Below are 22348 nucleotides of genomic sequence, written 5' to 3'. Positions count from 1 at the left end.
TCAATAAATATGACGTTTTTGAAGGAAGGCTATTTCGGATTTGAATTTAGGGCATGAAGATGGCATTTTAAAGGTCAGGTTATACGTCGCAAATGATGGGGCAACTCTTTGACTATCTATAGCAATTTGTTAGAAGTCTGTAGAATGCAGGATGCGGGAAATAGGACGAGATTAGTAATGGTATGCAAATGGACTTGAAATTTACAAAATGGCGCCTAGATGGTCATGCATGAGTGATTTTGAAAAAAAGAAGACAAGGGGCACAACTAGGGATGCTGGACAACATGTCTACCAAGTTTGGATGAATTTGGATGAGGGACGGAGCCAGGGCAGAGCTAACAAACACCATGTGTTAAACAAATGGGATTTTGTGGAAGAAGAAGAAGAAGAAGACTAGAACTGCAATCGTTTCATTACGATGTGCATGCATTGACGTGTCTGATTGAAAGGTCAAGTCCACCTCAGAAAAATCTTGATTTGAATCAATAGGGAAAAATCAGACAAGCACAATGCTGAAAATTTCATCAAAATCGGATGTAAAATAAGAAAGTTATGACATTTCAAAATTTTGCTTATTTTTAACAAAATAGTTATATGAACGAGCCAGTTACTTCCAAATGAGAGAGATGATGATGTCACTCACTCAAAATGGCGCATGCACTGTCATGCATGAATGATTTAAGAAAATGAAATAAGAGGTACACAATAATGCATCATGGACAACATGTCTACCAAATCGGAATGAATTTGGATGAGGAGCGGAGGCAGGGGAGGACTAACAAAAATTACATGTTAATCAAAGTGGATTTTGGTACATTGTGCCCTCCATAGGAAGTTGCATTCTCGAGTCAAAGAGATTTCGTCCATTTTTTGACCATGGCCGCTCAACAAAGAGAGAGAAGGGAGAGAAAGACACAGAGAGAGTGATATGAATAAGCATACACATTTCCCTGACAGTTCATTAACGCAACTCAGTGTAAAGTACATAGCAGAACGATGTGCATGCATAATACGTTATGCCATAGACATTGTGTACAATTCTGTTGTTGATAATGTGTGCATTCTGAGTAGTATACCATGTGTTCAGATTCGCTTATCTTGAAATTTTCTGTTGTAACCTATGTCATATTTGGTATCACTGGAAAGAGCATTCAAATGCGGTGACATTGATACCACTTTTATTTGTGCGCAGGCAATAGACCGGAAGTAAATGCCATATAAAGAAAGACATTAAAAATGACAGTTTTTCACAATAATTTTAAGCTGACGTCAGCTCTATGTCAGTTTCTGTCACAAAAGGTTGACGAACAGTTAAAGTATATATCAATACTCATATCTGCCAAGTTAGAAAGGATAAGCTTCAATAATAAGGAAATAAGAGCAAGTTGAAGTTGTGCTGGCATTATAGTGCATTTTTGGGTATTTTGCTGATTTTCGGGAGCATTTTTCAGATATTTCGTCAGCTGTAAGGTATATATTTTTCTAAATGGCATGAAAGGGCATATCTTGAACACCCTAAATCTAAAAAAGGGTACGGGTTTGGCCATGCATGACGCAATGAGGAGCATTCAAAGGTAAGCGTTTTTGAAACTTTAGAGGGCGCTATTTCAATACCGGAAGGTCAATGATGCGTGAAAACTCACTCGTATGTCTGATATGTTGCTAGTGTCATTTCCTGAAAATATCAGCTCGAATTGAATAAAAAGATGAAAGTTATGGCCATTTTACGATTTTTTGACTTTACATTTCAATAAATATGAAGTTTTTGAAGGAAGGCTATTTCGGATTTGAATTTAGGGTATGAAGATGGCATTTTGAAGGTCAGGTTATACGTCGCAAATGATGGAGCAACTCTTTGACTATCTATAGCAATTTGTTAGAAGTTTGTAGCATGCATTATGCGGGAGTTAGGACGAGATTAGTAATGGTATGCAAATGGACTTGAAATTTACAAAATGGCGCCTTGATGGTCATGCATGAGTGATTTTGGAAAATGGAAGACGAGGTGCACAACTAGGGATGCTGGACAACATGTCTACAAAGTTTGGATGAATTTGGATGAGGGACGGAGCCAGGGTAGAGCTAACAAAAACCATGTGTTAAACAAATGGGATTTTGTGGAAGAAGCAGAAGAAGAAGAAGACGACGGAATAGGAATACAGAACAAGAACAATGCATTGTCGCCATTGGGCGTCAATGCAAAGAAGAAGACGACGGAATAGGAATACGGAACAAGAACAATGCATTGTCGCCAGTGGGCGTCAATGCAAAGAAGACTAGAACTGCAATCGTTTCCGAACGATGTGCATGCATTGACGCGTCTGATTGAAAGGTCAAGTCCACCTCAGAAAAATGTTGATTGGAATCAATAGGGAAAAATCAGACAAGCACAATGCTGAAAATTTCATCAAAATCGGATGTAAAATAAGAAAGTTATGACATTTCAAAGTTTCGCTTATTTTTAACAAAAGAGTTATATGAACGAGCCAGTTACATCCAAATGAAAGAGATGATGATGTCACTCATTCAAAATGGCGCATGCGCTGTCATGCATGAATGATTTTACAAAATGAAATAAGAGGTACACAATAATGCATCATGGACAACATGTCTACCAAATCGGAATGAATTTAGATAAGGAGCGGAGGCAGGGGAGGACTAACAAAAATTACATGTTAATCAAAGTGGATTTTGGTACATTGTGCCCTCCATAGGAAAATACATTCTCGAGTCAAACAGATTTGTTCTATTTTTAGACGACATGGCCGCTCAACGAAGAGAGAGAAGGGAGAGAAAGACACAGAGAGAGTGATATGAATGAGCATATAAATTTCCCTGACAGTTCATTAACGTAACTCAGAACGATGTGCATGCATAATACGTTATGCCATAGACATTGTGTACAATTCTGTTATTGATAATGTATGCATCGTGAGTAGTATACCATGTGTTCAGATTGGCTTATCTTGAAATTTTCTGTTGTAACCTATGTCGTATTTGGTATCACTGGATAGAGCATTCCCATGCGGTGACATTGGTACCACTTTTATTTGTGCGCAAGCAATAGACCGGAAGTAAATGCCATATAAAGAAAGACATTAAAAATGACAGTTTTGCACAATAATTTTAAGCTGACGTCAGCTCTATGTCAGTTTCTGTCACAAAAGGTTGACGAACGGTTGAAGTATATATCAATACTCATTTCTGCCAAGTTAGAAAGGATAAGCTTTAATAATAAGGAAATAAAAGCAAGTTGAAGTTATGCTGGCATTATAGTGCATTTTTGTGTATTTTGCTGATTTTCGGGAGCATTTTTCAGATATTTCGTCAGCTGTAAGGTATATATTTTTCTAAATGGCATGAAAGGGCATATCTTGAACACCCTAAATCTAAAAAAAGGTACGGGTTTGGCCATGCATGACGAAATGAGGAGCATTCAAAGATAAGCGTTTTTGAAACTTTAGAGGGCGCTATTTCAGTAACGGACATTCAGTGATGCGTGAAAACTGACTCGTAAGTATGATATGGTACCAGTATCAATTCCTAAAAGTATGAGCTCGAAATGAATAAAAACAATAAAGTTATGGCCATTTTACGATTTTTTGACTTTACATTTCAATAAATGTGACGTTTTTGAAGGAAGGCTATTTCGGATTTGAATTTAGGGCATGAAGATGGCATTTTGAAGGTCAGGTTATACGTCGCAGATGATGGAGCAACTCTTTGACTATCTATAGCAATTTGTTAGAAGTTTGTAGCATGCAGGATGCGGGAGTTAGGACGAGATTAGTAATGGTATGCAAATGGACTGAAATTTACAAAATGGCGCCTAGATGGTCATGCATGAGTGATTTTGGAAAAATGAAGACGAGGGGCACAACTAGGGATGCTGGACAACATGTCTACAAAGTTTGGATAAATTTGGATGAGGGACGGAGCCAGGGCAGAGCTAACAAAAACCATGTGTTAAACAAATGGGATTTTGTGGAAGAAGAAGAAGAAGAAGAAGAAGAAGACTAGAACTGCAATCGTTTCATTACGATGTGCATGCATTGACGTGTCTGATTTAAAGGTCAAGTCCACCTCAGAAAAATGTTGATTTGAATCAATAGGGAAAAATCAGACAAGCACAATGCTGAAATTTTCATCAAAATCGGATGTAAAATAAGAAAGTTATGACATTTCAAAGTTTCACTTATTTTTATCAAAATAGTTATATGAACGAGCCAGTTACATCCAAATGAGAGAGTTGATGATGTCACTCACTCACTATTTTGTAAAGGTAATGGTCATTCATGCGTACAACACATGTGGATTATGTGGAATGATACAATAAGCATACCCTGAAAATATGAGACCGAAATGAATGAGAACAAGGAACTTATGACCATTTTAACATTTCTTTAGTTTGCAATAGAGGGCGCTATTTCTAAATGTAATTGTCACAGATGCGTAAAAAGAATATGGATTATGAAGGATGATATCATAAGCCAGCCCTGAAAATAAAAGACCAAAATGAATGATAACAACAAAGTTATTGTCATTTTATTATTTGTTGACTTTGCAATAGAGGGCGCTATTTGTAAATTGAACAGTCACTGATGCGTAAAAATTGTTGAATTGTAAAGGGTGATACCATTAGTAAACCATAAAAATATAAGACGGAAGTGAATAAAAACAAGAAAGTTATGGCCATTTTACGATTTTCCTAATTTGCATTTCAATAAATATGAACATTTTGAACGTAGACTATTTTGGATTTGAATTTAGGGCAAGAAGACGGAATTTTGAAGGCCAAGTCGTGTTCTTATATGAGAGAGCAACTCTTAAACAATCTACTGCAATTTGTTAGAAGTCGGTAGCATGCAGGATGCGGGAGTTAGGATGAGAGTAATGGTATGCAAATGGACTTGAAATGGACAAAATGGCGCCTGCACTGTCATGCATGAATGATTTTAGAAAATGAAATAAGAGGTACACAATAATGCATCATGGACAACATGTCTACCAAATCGGAATGAATTTGGATGAGGAGCGGAGGCAGGGGAGGACTAACAAAAATTACATGTTAATCAAATTGCATTTTGGTACATTTTGCCCTCCATACCATTTTAGACCATTTGGCCGCTCTTACCCATGAAACCCATGCCATAGACATTGTGTACAATTCTGTTGTTGGTAATGTGTGCATTGTGAGCAGTATACCATGTGTTCAGATTGACTTATCTTGAAATTTTCTGTTGTAACCTATGTCGTATTTGGTATCACTGGAAAGAGCATTTCAATGCGGTGATATTGATACCACTTTTATTTGTGCGCAAGCAATAGACCGGAAGTAAATGCCATATAAAGAAAGACATTAAAAATGACAGTTTTTCGCAATAATTTTAAGCTGACGTCAGCTCTATGTCAGTTTCTGTCACAAAAGGTTGACGAACGGTTGAAGTATATATCAATACTCATATCTGCCAAGTTAGAAAGAATAAGCTTCCATAATAAGGAAATAAGAGCAAGTTGAAGTTGTGCTGGCAGTATAGTGCATTTTTGCGTAATTTGCTGATTTTCGGGAGCATTTTTCAGATATTTCGTCAGTGGTAAGGTATATATTTTTCTAAATGGCATGAAAGGGCATATCTTGAACACCCTAAATCTAAAAAAGGGTACGGGTTTGGCCATGCATGACGCAATGAGGAGCATTCAAAGGTAAGCGTTTTTGAAACTTTAGAGGGCGCTATTTCAATACCGGAAGATCAATGATGCGTGAAAACTATGTCGTAAGTATGATATGTTGCCAGTATCAATTCCTGAATATATGAGCTCGGATTGAATAAAAACAAGAAAGTTATGGCCATTTTACGATTTTTTGACTTTACATTTCAATAAATATGAAGTTTTTGAAGGAAGGCTATTTCGGATTTGAATTTAGGGCATGAAGATGGCATTTTGAAGGTCAGGTTATACGTCGCAAATGATGAAGCAACTCTTTGACTATCTATAGCAATTTGTTAAAAGTCTGTAGCATGCAGGATGCGGGAGTTAGGACGAGATTAGTAATGGTATGCAAATGGACTTGACATTTACAAATATGGCGCCTTGATGGTCATGCATGAGTTTTTCACAATAATTTTAAGCTGACGTGAGCTCTATGTCAGTTTCTGTCACAAAAGGTTGACGAACGGTTAAAATATATATCAATACTCATATCTTCCAAGTTAGAAAGGATAAGCTTCAATAATAAGGAAATAAGAGCAAGTTGAAGTTGTGCTGGCATTATAGTGCATTTTTGCGTATTTTGCTGATTTTCGGGAGCATTTTTCAGATATTTCGTCAGTGGTAAGGTATATATTTTTCTAAATGGCATGAAAGGGCATATCTTGAACACCCTAAATCTAAAAAAGGGTACGGGTTTGGCCATGCATGACGCAATGAGGAGCATTCAAAGGTAAGCGTTTTTGAGACTTTAGAGGGCGCTATTTCAATACCGGAAGGTCAATGATGCGTGAAAACTGACTCGTATGTATGATATGTTGCCAGTATCGATTCCTGAAAATATGAGCTTGAATTGAATAAAAACCAGAAAGTTATGGCCATTTTAGGATTTTTTGACTTTACATTTCAATAAATATGACGTTTCTGAAGGAAGGCTATTTCGGATTTGAATTTAGGGCATGAAGATGGCATTTTAAAGATCAAGTTATACGTCGCAAATGATGAAGCAACTCTTTGACTATCTATAGCAATTTGTTAGAAGTCTGTAGCATGCATGATGCGGGAGTTAGGACGAGATTAGTAATGGTATGCAAATGGACTTGAAATTTACAAAATGGCGCCTTGATGGTCATGCATGAGCGATTTTGGAAAATGGAAGACGAGGTGCACAACTAGGGATGCTGGACAACATGTCTACCAAGTTTGGATGAATTTGGATGAGGGACGGAGCCAGGGCAGAGCTAACAAAAACCATGTGTTAAACAAATGGGATTTTGTGGAAGAAGAAGAAGACGACGGAATAGGAATACGGAACAAGAACAATGCATTGTCGCCATTGGGCGTCAATGCAAAGACGACGGAATAGGAATACGGAACAAGAACAATGCATTGTCGCCAGTGGGCGTCAATGCAAAGAAGACGACGGAATAGGAATACGGAACAAGAACAATGCATTGTCGCCAGTGGGCGTCAATGCAAAGAAGAAGACGACGGAATAGGAATACGGAACAAGAACAATGCATTGTCGCCAGTGGGCGTCAATGCAAAGACGACGGAATAGGAATACGGAACAAGAACAATGCATTGTCGCCAGTGGGCGTCAATGCAAAGAAGAAGAAGAAGACGACGGAATAGGAATACGGAACAAGAACAATGCATTGTCGCCAGTGGGCGTCAATGCAATTAAACCTTTGGAACAAGTTGGCTTGTGTGGAAAGAGAAAAATCAAAGAATAAGATCAAAGGAAGTTTGAGAAAAATGGGACAAATTATGAAAAAGTTATGAGCATTCGAGTATTGCTATCACTTGTATGGAGATCCTCCCATTGGCAATGCAACAAAGATATGTGATGTCACATGTGAACAACTTTCACTGTGATGGACTGTAAAATAGCCCCAAACTGTATTTTTGCTCTTTCTTATTGTGGTGATACAAACTCTTTATCCATAATGTATTTAAAAAAAAATCTACATTACATGCCTTCCTATAGAAAGAATACATGATCTACTGTGTGATGAAAGAGGCAGTTTAAGTGAAATATATAGAAAAGTAATGGGAAAGTTGTTCACATGTGACATCACACATCTTTGTCACATTGCCAACTGGAGTATCTACATCATAATAATGATCTAAACTTCAAATGTTCATAACTTTCTTATTATTTATTCAACTTTTCTCAAACTTTCATTGATCTGTTTGTTTTATTTTTCTGTTTTCACACAAGCTATCTTGTTTCAAAGGTTTCATTTTCCTTTAATAGCGGATGAAATTGATATGTTATTATTTCAATAGAAATATATTGAATGATTTTTTTTCAATCATTCATGAAATAATGAAGGTACATAAGAAAGAGGAAGTCAAGAGAGAAGCATCTTTTCCATAGTGTTCATATTCAAACTTCAAAGAAGTGCTTTCTGTATGAAAGAATGAAAAGTACATGTACGTTCTTGATGCATTAGATTTATGATTATCCTTTGATTAAAGCAATTGTTAGTTTAGTGTTTGGTTTCACATTGAGAGGCAATCGACACTCTTAGTGAAAACTCTTCCAGTTCTCGAAGCTCGGTATCAAGTTCCATTTATTTATTTAAGACTACTATATTTAGGACAAGAATCCAGTTTATATGTACTTTGGGGTTATGATACATGTAGATGTAGGTCTTTGACCTATAGCCTAATTATTGGAATGGATATAGTATTTTTATATTATAAATGAGGCACACTAGGCCTGGATACTTGTTCTATTATGTACAAAACTAAAAATACACAAATCCTAATTAGTGTGACATTTGGAGTTCCATTTGATTAATTCAATTTCAATTCAATTCAATTCAAAATTTATTTCAATCAATCAATCATAAAAATACAGGTATATACAAGTTAGGTAAAAAACATGGGATTGGGAGCCCCTAGAAGTTTTCATTAAAAAAAACTTGTGAGTGGGGCACCACCATGGTACAATCAAGTACAAATTAATACAGTACATACATAAAGAGTGAACAACAAATAACAAGAAACAATGGGCTAACATAGGGGAAATAAACAAACAAATAAGCAAACTAGAAGTAATAATTATAAATCATAGTGACCTACAGTGTGCTATTGGCAGGAGTTTTTATACTGAGCAAAAAATTCAACTTTCAAGAGTTTTTTAAACTTATTTAGGGTTTTGCTTTGTTTAATATCATTATTTAAATCATTCCACAGCTTAATTCCTCTACAACGTAGAGAATTTTGGGTAATTTTTGTTTTTGGAAGATATTGGTGAAGATCTGCTGAATGACGCGTAAAGTATGAATGGAAAGAGGCATTTGTGTTGAAGAGATTATTAAAAATATTTGGCAAGAGATTTGAATGGTAATTGTACATAAATATATAAGTATACATAAGAGCCAAGTCACAAATTTTCAATATTTTACAATCAAGAAATAACTTGTTTGTGTGACTATTGAAATGTGCATTACAAACTGTTCTGATTAACCTTTTTTGAATAAGAAATAATCTATGTAAATGTGTTTTGAATCCATTCCCCCATAGCATACAGCAATAAGTGAGATGGGGTAAAACCAAAGTATTATAAAGTGAAATTAATACATGTCTGGGTAAAATAAACTTCAGTTTGCGGAGGACACCAGTACTTTTTGATAAACGAGTGCATAATTCATCAATATGAGGTTTCCAGGATAGAAATTCATTGATCTTGATACCTAAAAAATTTATATTTGATACCTGGGAAATAATCTTGCCATCCATAATAACTGGAGGAATGTCATTACCAATTTTTTTAGTTTGTGTTTTAAATAGTACAAATTTAGTTTTTTCAAGGTTCAGTGACAGTTTATTGCATTGAAGCCAGACAACGACTTTACGAAGTTCAATATTTATGGTGTTAATGAGAGGAATAATATTTTTTTGAGAAAAAGTAATACTGGTATCATCAGCAAAGAGTATGAAATTAAGAATTGAGGAACAATTTACGAGGTCGTTGATATACAAAAGGAAAAGTAAGGGGCCGAGGACGGACCCTTGCGGAACGCCGTGTGATACATGACTATTGATAGGCCTGTCCAGTACAATGGAAAAACTTGTGTTCTTGTAATTAATATTAATTTTGGCCTGTTCAAAGAGAGCATGAAATAACCTGAATAATCTGAATTAGTAAAGAGCAAAAAAAGAGTAAATTTAGTTTATGCTCAAAATCCATCTTATAATGTAGAAGAAACAAGAAGAATTTTAATCTGTAAAAAGTTTGTAACGTACATGTAGGCCTATATATCAGGTTATATAGGTAAAATGTTCGGCATACATTGTATATTGGTTTTCTAACTTTGTTATTGAGATGCTACATGTAACTATGTAGGCCTACATGTACATGTATCAATTAACAGAGTTCCGTAGCAAATCAAAATCAAGGTGTCCTCGCACTCCTCGGTAGTTTCCAAGATTAAATGGGGGCCCAAAATTACCGAAGTTCATTCGCCTGAAGGAAGCCTTAATTCTCACCAGTTGATTCTACTCGATTCAGTGCTTATCCCGATGACTGGTGTTTGGTTTGTTGGACAGGGATGATAAAGACAAGACATCACATTCTTACATCTCCATAACAATAGTAAACAATGTCTGATCCGTGATCAGGTACTGCTCACACAAATCAAACACGGTTTGGATGATAATCCGGAGGGGGGAAAGATAGTGGAACAGCATTTGGATGACATTTCTTGTAAACAATATGGGGTCTATAGTGTCTACGTGTGCAATTAGTTAAGTGTTCTTTTTTAAAACCTTGATACAAAGACCAAATAGATGTGTCATTGTGCATGTTATACATGATGCTAAAGTTTACGTACAGTGAACACGTTCTTTAAGGAAAAAAATGTATTTCTCCCACAGTTCAACATGTCATTAATGTGGCAAGTACGAGCAATTAATACATTAATAGTTTAGTGTTATATACAAGGGCAAAGGGCGATTCATTGTATTTTCCTTTCATAGCCCTCAACTCAAGTTGCATAAGAGACTCTGAAAATATGCAACCGCAACATGTAATTTGACAAAAAGGAGGAAAACAGCCCCTACATGAAATATTATTTTTCCAGTATAGATATGGGCTAATTATTTTTCCAGTATAGATATGGGCTAGTATGATTTTTTTCTAGTTGTCCTACTGCACAGTTCATGCAACAAATTAGCAGTGGTATATTTTTGTTTCCACTATTAATTTTAGAGATTAAATGTTCAGATCAATTACATGTAGTTGAATTTTACCTGTATCAATAAAAGGAATTTAGATATGTAGGATAGATTTTTCCATGAATACTCACCATACTGTATCATCCACTTCAGAATATAGGTGATATGTATGTGACATGATCCTTCCTATTTCTAATACCCATGTTCAATAGTTCATTGAAACAGGTTCGTTAGCCCTAGTCGTTAGGCATCACATCTATCGCCTGCAAAATGTCAAGCTGCGGGTGTTGGGGACGTTTACTGGCAGTTGACATTTTAGCAATTACCAAACCGAATTAGGAGAACTTTTAATCATTCCGTCCAATCAAATCAAGTGTAGCGGGACATTGCCGGGGAGTAGAGGATTAGCTTAAAAGCACAAAGTGGCGCAGTCATGTAGCAATCGTATTAGGACATCTGCTGAGCGTTACCAATGAGGCCGATGTGGGTTTCTGTAATTTTCAAATGCCATGGTGACGGATGCGTTGATCTGATGCCTGTTTGAGCAGAAAGTCTATAGAGTGTAAATGTTCGAAGGATGACTCCTGGAGTGAGGAAGCTGATGAGGCTGGTGGTGGTGATGATGATGGTGGTAATGGTAGTATTGATGGTGATGGTGATGATGATTGTAATGGTGGTGATGATGGTAATGGTGCTATTGGTGGTGGTATTGATAATGGTGATGATGATGGTAGTAATGATGCTATTGGTGGTGGTAGTGGTGATGGTGATGATGGTGGTGGTAGTAATGATGCTATTGGTGGTGGTAGTGGTGATGGTGATGATGATGGTAGTAATGATGCTATTGGTGGTGGTAGTGGTGATGGTGATGATGGTGATGGTAGTAATGATGCTATTGGTGGTGGTAGTGGTGATGGTGATGATGGTGATGGTAGTAATGATGCTATTGGTGGTGGTAGTGGTGATGGTGATGATGATGGTGGTAGTAATGATGCTATTGGTGGTGGTAGTGGTGATGGTGATGATGGTGGTGGTGGTAGTAATGATGCTATTGGTGGTGGTAGTGGTGATGGTGATGATGGTGGTAGTGATGATGCTATTGGTGGTGGTAGTGGTGATGGTGATGATGATGGTGGTAGTAATGATGCTATTGGTGGTGGTAGTGGTGATGGTGATGATGGTGGTGGTAGTAATGATGCTATTGGTGGTGGTAGTGGTGATGGTGATGATGGTGGTGGTGGTAGTAATGATGCTATTGGTTGTGGTAGTGGTGATGGTGATGATGGTGGTGGTAGTAATGATGCTATTGGTGGTGGTAGTGGTGATGATGGTGGTGGTAGTAATGATGCTATTGGTGGTGGTAGTGGTGATGGTGATGATGGTGGTGGTAGTAATGATGCTATTGGTGGTGGTAGTGGTGATGGTGATGATGATGGTAGTAATGATGCTATTGGTGGTGGTAGTGGTGATGGTGATGGTGGTGGTAGTAATGATGCTATTGGTGGTGGTAGTGGTGATGGTGATGATGGTGGTGGTGGTAGTAATGATGCTATTGGTGGTGGTAGTGGTGATGGTGATGATGGTGGTGGTAGTAATGATGCTATTGGTTGTGGTAGTGGTGATGGTGATGATGATGGTAGTAATGATGCTATTGATGGTGGTAGTGGTGATGGTGATTATGGTGGTGGTAGTAATGATGCTATTGATGGCGGTAATGGTGATGATGGTGATGATAATTGTGATACATGTAACAAGGTGGTATTGTAATGATAGTGATGACAGTGGTGACTGTGATAATGATGATAGTTATGGCAGTAATGGTGGTGGTGGTGATGTTGATGATGATAGTGATGATGATGATGATGATAGTGATGATAACAATAGTGGTATTGATAGTGGTGGTGGTGATGGTTATGATGATGATACTTGTTTTCGTTGTCTATCCCTTTGTATACCCCATTGCAGCCCTTTTATTGAGTTATTATACTTGATGAAGGAAACATCACCACAATTGAATACATAATGAAACCATTTTTCATGTTTTTTTTCAAGAAAATAATTAAACTTTAAAGTACAAACTGCTTTTCTTTGTACCTACCTGATGGTATTCATTGTTTCAATTTGTGAATTGGGAATGAGCTATATGGGAATTTTCTCCTTACTGTCCTATGATTGTATGTTCTTTATTTTCATTCAATTATGCAGATTCAAGCCACTACCAGACAATCATGTTCAGCTGAGTTGCGTTGCTCGCGGAAGCAGATAGTGCCCATCATGAATCCCCTTTTCATGGATCATATTGCTTACTATGACAACTACTCTCGCGGGTACGTGGTGGAGTACGTGCGAGAGAACAGGACAAGATGTTCTAGCTGGCTTCTCCTGCCTGCAGAGAACCTTTGGCCAGTATGGCTGCGAGTCACCCTGTACCTCCTCGCAATGTTCTATCTGTTCATCGGCATTGCCATCATCAGCGATGTCTTCATGTGCAGCATCGAGGTCATCACCAGCAAGCAGAAGACGATCATCAAATACGACGCGGAGCGCAAGGTCCACGTCAAGAAAGAGGTTCTCGTCTGGAACGAAACTGTCGCCAACCTCTCTCTGATGGCGCTTGGGAGCAGCGCGCCGGAGATCCTACTCAACACCGTTGAGACCTTGCAAAACATCACAGAACTGCCCGATGGGAGGGACAGCTTAGGGACCTTCACCATCATCGGCAGTGCCGCTTTTAATCTTCTAATGATCACGGCTGTTTGTGTCGTCAGTGTTCCCTCGCCGGAAGCCAAGAAAATTAAAGAATTTGGAGTGTTTTTGATAACAACTCTATGGTCATTATTTGCATATGTTTGGATTCTTATTGTGGTCTTATGGAGCTCAAAAGGAGTTGTGGACATCTGGGAAGCATGGGTTACGTTAGGATTCTTACCATTACTTATTTTATCGGCTTATGCCCAAGACTCTGGATGGTGGTGTAAGAGGACTCCGTCTGTCGGCAACGATCCTAACTGTGGAAGCCATTTGGTACGTATCCATTTTCTTTTAATTTAATTTTATTTCTCTACTTGTTACATTTTTCATCAAAGTCATTCTCTTTTCATTGTATTTATGAATGCATTCTGTTTTATTGTAATATTTTGTTTTCAAGCTATTTTATCTTGAGTTATTTAAGTATCTTTCCAATTGAAAAGTTGGTAGCCATTTTCATCCTTTTCAATAGTCTTGACCACTTGGATCTCCATACACGTACTGTTGTTTGATAATTGTAACAAAAATGTTTACAATAATAATTCCATTTATCCACCCCAATATTTATCAAAGTTTTCATGAAAGCCTGGACAGTAGGTGGCAATGTTCTCATTATTGGTTTCAGTTATGCATGGATCCATGGTTCGTAAACCATAAAGTTGTCTTCAATATTAGGTTAAGGTGTGATGAAAAGAACCTGTTAAGTTCAAGCCAGCAGATGTCCTGAAAGTTTTGGAGTCATTCATCTTCCCATCATTCAAGAGCTCGAACCAACTGACAAGTAAACACTGCCAAAGTAAACAATTAAAACAAATAGAAGAATGACAAGAACAAAACAGCCTCATCTTCTTACAAAAAATGAAATGTCGAGATCACGGAAAAATGCCTCTGCAAGATGTTGACGCAGCCTCCAACCATCCTAGACAAATAATTTGACATAGATCCTTGAAAACACAACATACCCATTACAGAAAATCTGGAGAGTAAATCCACAAGTTGTTGAGAGATATGTTGAACTTGAAGATTTGAAGACCACAGGGTACATGTATAGCATACAGACATACTGTAGGCAAATTGCAAGTTGAAAATAAAAATCAAGTACACTCGTAGTTTACTGCAGAGCTACCAAGTCTCACGCATTGTGCGTGAGACTCACGCATCCAGGGTCCGTCTCACGATCTCACGCATGGCACCCATTTTTTTCACGCATCTGGACCCGACAGAAAAAAAAGTAGCATTATTCGCTAGATTATACGCAATGGCCGACCGCCTTGGCACGCCGTCGGGTCTACCCCGGCACGTGAGACGAATCGAGAGTGCAGTCAGCGCACAGCTAGTACGTGATACGATGAATTGTGTGCGTGCATCGCATAGTTTTGTAGTATGGATCGATATCATGATGAAGCCCATATCTCGCAACGCGCGCGCGCCTTTTCGAAACGTACAAGTGTAAGTACTGGCTGCCCGCGCGCAGAGACGCCGAGTCATGAAAATCTCACGCATAACATTTTTTTAACTTGGCATCTCTGTTACTGTACCAGGAGATGGTCCAGCTTGTGTGTTGATCAGAACGATCAGTATCAAGTGAGCATTAAAAATCAATGTATGTCGATGTGATAGAGGCAGAGAGTAAGGGGGTCTGGGGAGAAAGTGGAACGGGAGGTGGGGGGGGGGGGGTGGTAAATGAAAGCATAAAAAATAAATGTGTAAAATGTAGACATGGTAGAGGTTGAGTGATAGGTGTCTATGGAGAAAGTAAGGGGCAGGGGTATTAGTGAAATGACTCATGCTGTCTCTGCTTTAAATCAAAGTTATTCCCAAAGCACAAAATATAAGTTTTTTTTACCATCCTTTCTATATAAAGATATCAACTGTCCTCATTCATTGTTGTAACACAGAGTTTCATGGTTTATTTACCACGTGAACAACAACAACAAAAACAAAAGTGTGGAAAAATTAGGGATTGGAATTTTGTAGACTTCAAGAATCATTTACAATGTGAAATTAAATTTCCAATGAATGTGGGTGGAACATTCTTGCCATTATATAATGATAAGTTATTTCTAGCATTATGCAACATAAATTTCATACAATTATTGATGGGAAGCTTACATTACAGTATAGGATTTCTATGGATTAATATGCCTATTTTGGAGAGGTACATGAAACATGTTGATGCCAATGGTGTTCACTTTCAGAAATTCACATTTTCACAAGTCTTTTCCTTCAAACTATTACTGGTTCTTTCAGATTTCATTACACCAATGAAGTGCATGTACAGGACTTTTGATATAAGTCAGTATAATTAATTTGCTGCTTGTAGATTTTCTTATTTAATTATTTTCATAAAAACCCTTCTGAAAAATAGTGAAATACGTTAAAGTTTAGGGCCTGTGTACATCCTCTTTTTTTTTTTTTTTTTTTTTTTTGGGGGGGGGGGGGAAGATGCAGAAAAGAACTATCTGTACATGACATAAATTGTGATGAATGCAATTCTAATTCAAGATGAATCAGGCTGGCTTGTATCATTCTCGAGGGTATCATTCTAGCCAGCTTGTGTAGCTTGGGATCCCTCTCATCTTTCATTAGTAAAACTTTGCCCTTTCTCATTCCATTTCTCTCAATTCTCATCCCTCTCTCTTGTCTTTAATACTTGTTATCTTTTGCCACTCTGCCATGTATGTGCATATAGTAAAATATTACTTTGTGAAATTTGGGTCTGATATACCTTTTAATAGAATCTTTAGAAATGAACTATTGCTGGGATAGAGCCGTGAGCATCTTTGGACAGTCAGTGTGCTATACAAAGCAGCACCATTATGATTATGTTATGTTAGTGATTGTTACTTTTTCTGTCTCTATATTATCAATATAAAAATCATCAAAACCTGGGGCCCGTTTCATAAAGGACTTGCAACTGTTGTAACGTTGTCATTATGGCAACTTCCATGGTAACAGGGCTCAGCAGCCAATCAGAATCAAGGTTACCATGGTTGTTGCCATTATGACAACGTTACAACAGTAACAGTTGCAAGTCCTTTATGAAACGGGCCCCTGATATTCACAAAGTGGGCTGACTCACTCATTGAGGTTGTTCTCACTACGTTCCTAAAACTAGTTTACTGGAAACTAGTTTAACGCGTAGTGAGAACGGTCGAAGCGGTCTTGGAAGCGATCTTCCAAACCAGTTTGGAAAACCACCTCGCGATGTAGTTTTCAAGATCGCTTTGCCTTGTTAAACTGGTTTTAGTGTAAGTGAGGACACAACCGTTCTTCGGGAAGCGATCTTTGCACATTTTGAGCGCGCTACTCCACACGACAGGTGTAGAATGCCCATGCTGCGGTTTCGAATTTTGCGTGAAACGTGTCACCCCAATGAGAGCGTTTCCATAGCAACAAGAGTGCTTTACGTGAAGTGATTTTGAAAACCACTTTCGTGTGATCAAGTGGGAAAGCTAGCAAAGCGATCTTCCAAAGTGGTTTCCTGAATCGGTTTCCAGTAAACTAGTTTTAGAAAGCGTAATGAGAACGGCCTCACTCACTCAAAGAGAGGACTAGCCCTGCTCGCCCTAAAAACATAGGCTATTTTATTCAGTAGCATACTGTTGGGATTTAAAATGACAACAATTGAAACGGCAACATGTACACTAATACAAGGACTTGATTTTGTTCTTAGATACAGTATAAAAATGTTTCGTTTTCTTATTGATCCCGTCAGCACTGGTAATGCTCTTGTTAGTTTGATTGAAATGTCAAGATATTATGTACCGCTGACATTTCAACATGTCGCTCTGTCGGTGCTCGCAAAGCCTTGCATCTGACTGGAAGTTAATCAGAGTGAATTAAACTCCCTGTCTACATGGATTCTGGTTATAATATAAAGAACAAGATGAATTATTTCAGTTGGCCCATCTCCGTCAACCTGGGTTTTGTTTATTGTACACTGTAGATTAATTTTTCTCCAGAGTACCATCCCGTGTCAACTTATATTCTCAGAAACAAATATATTCAAATTCAAATTCAACTATCTTTAAAAACAAATAAGATACAGTACATGGAGATAAAATCAATGAAATGATTCCATAATAACAGAGTAAAATAACAATGAAGAATGAATAATTTTGACAAAATAACAAAAACAACAAAATGCATAGTGAATGGAATGTGAGCGAATAGCAAAAAGCCTATAGGCCCATCTAGGCTACTCCCCGATTATACGTGTATTTGGTAAATCACCCATCTAATTTACAGGTGGAAATCGTGTACAAAGGCCGTGGCTTGTCCAACAGTGTGAACGTGGTCTGAAGTGAGAATGAGTAGAACAGGGATTGATATATGGAGGATTGTATGATTTACGGCTGAAAGCTATCGATATCAGTCATGCTCGGCATTGTGGGGAGGAAATAGAAACTCATCCGTTCTTGCTGATAGCCAGATGCCAGATAATAAAAAGTCATCCAAATCCAGCACACTGGACGATTCTTCATCAGCCTGTGTTTGCTTTAGATTCAGAAAAAACCATTTTCCTCAGCCCGAGTCATGAGAGTTCTCACTATCTCATGTGAAAGCCTCATGTACAGTGCATGCCCGACATATTCTTCATATTTGAAAGGCGTTATAATAAATTATCCCCCGCCAAAGCCCAAATGCATGTATTCATTAATTTTCTAAATCAATCATGCTTGGCATTGTGGGAGGAAATAGAAACTCATCCGTTCTTACTGATAGCCAGATGCCAGATAATAAAAAGTCATCCAAATCCAGCACACGGGACGATTCTTCATCAGCCCGTGTTTGCTTTAGATTCAGAAAAACCATTCCCTGAGCTCAAGTCATGAGAGTTCTCACCAAATCATGTGAGAGCCTCATGTACAGTGCATGCCCGACATATTCTTCATATTTGAAAGGCGTTATAATAAATTATCCCCCGCCAAAGCCCAAATGCATGTATTCACTAATTTTCTAAATCAATCATGCTTGGCATTGTGGGAGGAAATAGAAACTCATCCGTTCTCACTGATAGCCAGATGCCAGATAATAAAGAGTCATCCAAATCCAGCACACTGGACGATTCTTCATCAGCCCGTGTTTGCTTTAGATTCAGAAAAACCATTTCCTCAGCCCGAGTCATGAGAGTTCTCACCAAATCATGTGAGAGCCTCATGTACAGTGCATGCCCGACATATGCTCCATATTTAAAAGGCGTTAAAGATGGTATGGTATTGTGAATGAATTATTCCCCGCCAATGGCCAATACATTTATTCATTAATTTCTATGCAATGTAAAATCAGTTATGCTCGGCATTGTGGGGAGAAAATAGAAACTCATCCCTTGATCCAGCACACTGGACGATTCTTCATCAGCCTGTGTTTGTTAGGAAAACCATTTCCTCAGCTCGAGTCATGAGAGTTCTCACCAGATCATGTGAAAGCCTCATGTACAGTGCATGCCCAACATAGGCTCCGTATTTGAAAGGCATTATAATAAATTATCCCAAGCCAAAGCGCAAATACATGTATTCACTGATTTTCAAAAAAAGGTCAAATTTTTGTTGGAATATGCAAATTCTGATGTAGATACAGGTAGTGTCCAAGTGCAAAAAAAAAAAAAGTTGAAAAGTTGTTTGGCTATTCACTGACTGGAAGGCAGAAGATTGTGAACTACTTTTTCATTCCCAAATGTCTATACATGACATATAATGAGATTGTCTGATATATATATATGATTATAATTTTCCACTCTATTTGTTTAAAAAAAAAAAGTATCTAATAAAATAATCCTGAGTACTTTTTCTGACAAAAAGATTGTTCAAATGGGATGGGTTAGGTGGCACGTGAGTATGTGACAAAACCATTAAAGGGATGGTCCGGGCTGAAAATATTTATATATCTTAATACATAGAGTAGAATTCACTGAGCAAAATGCCGAAAATTTCATCAAAATCGGATAACAAATAATAAAGTTATTGAAGTTTAAAGTTAAGCAATATTTTGTGAAAACAGTCGTCATGAATATTCATTATGTGGGCTAATGATGTCACATCCCCACTTTCCGTTTAAATGTTATTACATAAAATCATAATTTTTTCATTATTTCATACATGTACTTGTGTGAATAATATGTCTTATAATGAAATAAGTTGCAGCAATAAATATCTAATGCACTATTATCAGTTGTCATTCCAATTTTTCTAGTTCTTGGAGGAAAAAATTTGAATAAACCTAATTTCATATAATAAAATACAAAAGAACAAGTGGGGATGTGACATCATCAGCCCACCTAATGAGTATTCATGATGACTGTTTTCACAAAATATTGCTAAAATTTGAAATGCAATAACTTTGTTATTTGTTATCCGATTTTGATGAAATTTTCGGCATTTTGCTCAGTGAATTCTACTCTATTTATTAAGCTGTAAATACTTTCAGCCCGGACCATCCCTTTAAGAATCAAATCTGAGTGGTCTATCCCCCCCCCCTCATTCATTCACAGGAATGATCGGGAATATTGAATTCATTTTAAATCGATTGGAAGAAATCTGTAGTTGTGTGTGCATGCATTGCTGTCACAAATTGGTGATTATATCTATCTCCGGAAAAACGATTGTGATTTTGCTTTTTTTAGATCTAGTTCATGAATGCAGATAGGCAAGCATGAGAAGAGCGCTTCTTGTCTTTGATTTTAAATTTTTCACTGATAAATTTGGTATCAGCCAATCGGATGACATGATTTTAGTAGCTTATAACAGTTTCCTTCTCATGGAAGTCATGGACAATGTGCCTTGCAAAATGTCCCCCGATCTGAACAGGAAAGAAATGGAATCTTAATAGCATCCACTCGACGACGACGTACATTGATATGAAGTCTATTTCCAGTTCTGGGAAAATTGATGTATTCATGACTTGTGATGTGCTGCGTTCAGTCGACTCTTTAGTCTTGTACCCTAGCAACATGATTTTTAAAGAAATTTTAATAGTTTAAACCGTGGTTAGGTTCATCTGTTGTAAAGATGAATGCCTGTCAAAACCTGAAAATGAAACACTGAAAACAAAAGTGTTTTGAAAGGCGGTTGTACAGAGCAATGGTCACTAAAAATTGCTTGGATGCGACAGAACTTAATCACGAATAAGTAATGTCATCGTGACGACTGACTTCCATTATTGCACAGTGTGTAAATAGATGGGCATGAAATGGGGGACAAATCAGCATGATTGAAAACTCGCTTAAACGCAATCCATCCATTTGTAACGATATTCGTGTTTACGTGTATGTCTTGAATTATGATTCACTTTGTGATTCCCGCTTGATTTAGAAAATTACTTGAATGCAGCCCCTTCTATAGGAGCTATAATACTCAGTGAAAGGGGTGTCAATGGAACATCAAGAGATGGCAACACTCCTTGAGTGGGCCTGTCCACACTGCCAGCCATTATCCATCAGATAGGTTGACACTTAGGGAATTGAGATGCAGCTCATGAAATACTGATGATGATACTCTGTATGAAACATGTGGGAGCATAAAAATAAGGTTGCATGAATTTAATAACATCGATCCATCGAGGCCCAAGTTTTGTTACCAAAGTGTGAAGTCATCCCGGGAATGAAGTTATGGAGTTTATTTCAAGAGACTGCACTGCATGTAGCAAAATTGGTTTTACAGCTCTTTGGTGCAGGTTTATGAGTATAAAAAATGCTGTAAATTTAGAAAGCAATCTTTAATTATTTTAAGTGTTACTTGTGCAACAGCATTTAAGCTGAATAAATAGAAAAAAGTCTGATATTTTCATTTCAATAATTTATCCAGTCGTCCCTTTCGACTTCCTCTACAATGTATGAAGGCCTACATACTACTGCCTTAATATCTGAGCTTGAATTCTGCCTACATGTACATGTGGCTCAATCCATAAACAATTAATAAGAGAAAATCCTGAAATTACAAATAACTTGTATTTCATTCTTATTTGTATGCAGCCATTCAGTACAATCATTGTATCATGAATGTTTGTACTTAGAACAGGCCTTTAGAGATTTGTGTAAACTAATCACTCTAGTGGTGCCCATTTCTGTGAGAAATTCTGTCAAGTTTGGTTAAGGTCAAACTGGACAAGATATAGGTCAACAGTTGCTACCCAAGATACAAAGTTTACCCTACATCTTTAACTTTGGTGCTTTTACACCTTCCCAATGAGAAAAGATATTTTTTCCAGTGTGAAACAAGATATTTTCCTGAAAGAAAATACCTGCGAGTCAGTCTGTGCTTATCAAAATTATGAGAACTTGTACATGAAATTCTTCAAGGTCGCAGGATTAAAAGCAGAGAATGAGAATTTCTAATGTAGACACGGAATAAGCACATCAACAGAATTGACGGTCAGAAAGGATGGAGGGATTGGTAGAACAGAAGGAGAGAGAGAGACATTGAATGTAGGGGGGGGGGATACAATGATAAAAATCAACAATGGGCTGTATTTCAATGAGTATCAGTCACAAATACATGTAATTAGCACCCTATACTATGTAACTAGGAAACTATCTAGTGTGTTTGCCAAATACATGTATATAACCATAGGTCCACGATATAACTGACCATGCGATATCCGTCAAAGACCAGAATAGGGAGTTTTAGAATAAGTGAACGAGAACGGCGTATCAGTCGACTGATCATGTGTGTCAACGTACATGTAGCCGTCTGTCTATATT

General features: G+C 37.5%; 2 protein-coding genes across 2 annotated transcripts; both read left to right on the top strand.

The window, feature by feature from the left end:
• Positions 1-5769: 5769 nt before the first annotated feature.
• On the top strand, positions 5770-13139 carry LOC135154094 (uncharacterized). The gene is made up of 3 exons (XM_064099317.1): positions 5770-5774; positions 11448-12220; positions 13105-13139. The coding sequence occupies exons 1-3, from the start codon at positions 5770-5772 to the stop codon at positions 13137-13139; spliced, it is 813 nt and encodes a 270-aa protein (XP_063955387.1).
• Positions 13110-14712, top strand: LOC129260543 (sodium/calcium exchanger 2-like). Its single transcript, XM_054898511.2, has one exon. The coding sequence runs from the start codon at positions 13174-13176 to the stop codon at positions 13948-13950; it is 777 nt and encodes a 258-aa protein (XP_054754486.2). The 5' UTR covers positions 13110-13173; the 3' UTR covers positions 13951-14712.
• Positions 14713-22348: the final 7636 nt, after the last annotated feature.

Source organism: Lytechinus pictus, chromosome 5 (assembly GCF_037042905.1).
Source record: "Lytechinus pictus isolate F3 Inbred chromosome 5, Lp3.0, whole genome shotgun sequence".
Lineage (NCBI taxonomy): Eukaryota > Metazoa > Echinodermata > Echinoidea > Temnopleuroida > Toxopneustidae > Lytechinus > Lytechinus pictus.
Note: the sequence above shows the minus strand (reverse complement) of the source record. Positions and strands in the feature narration are given on the sequence as shown.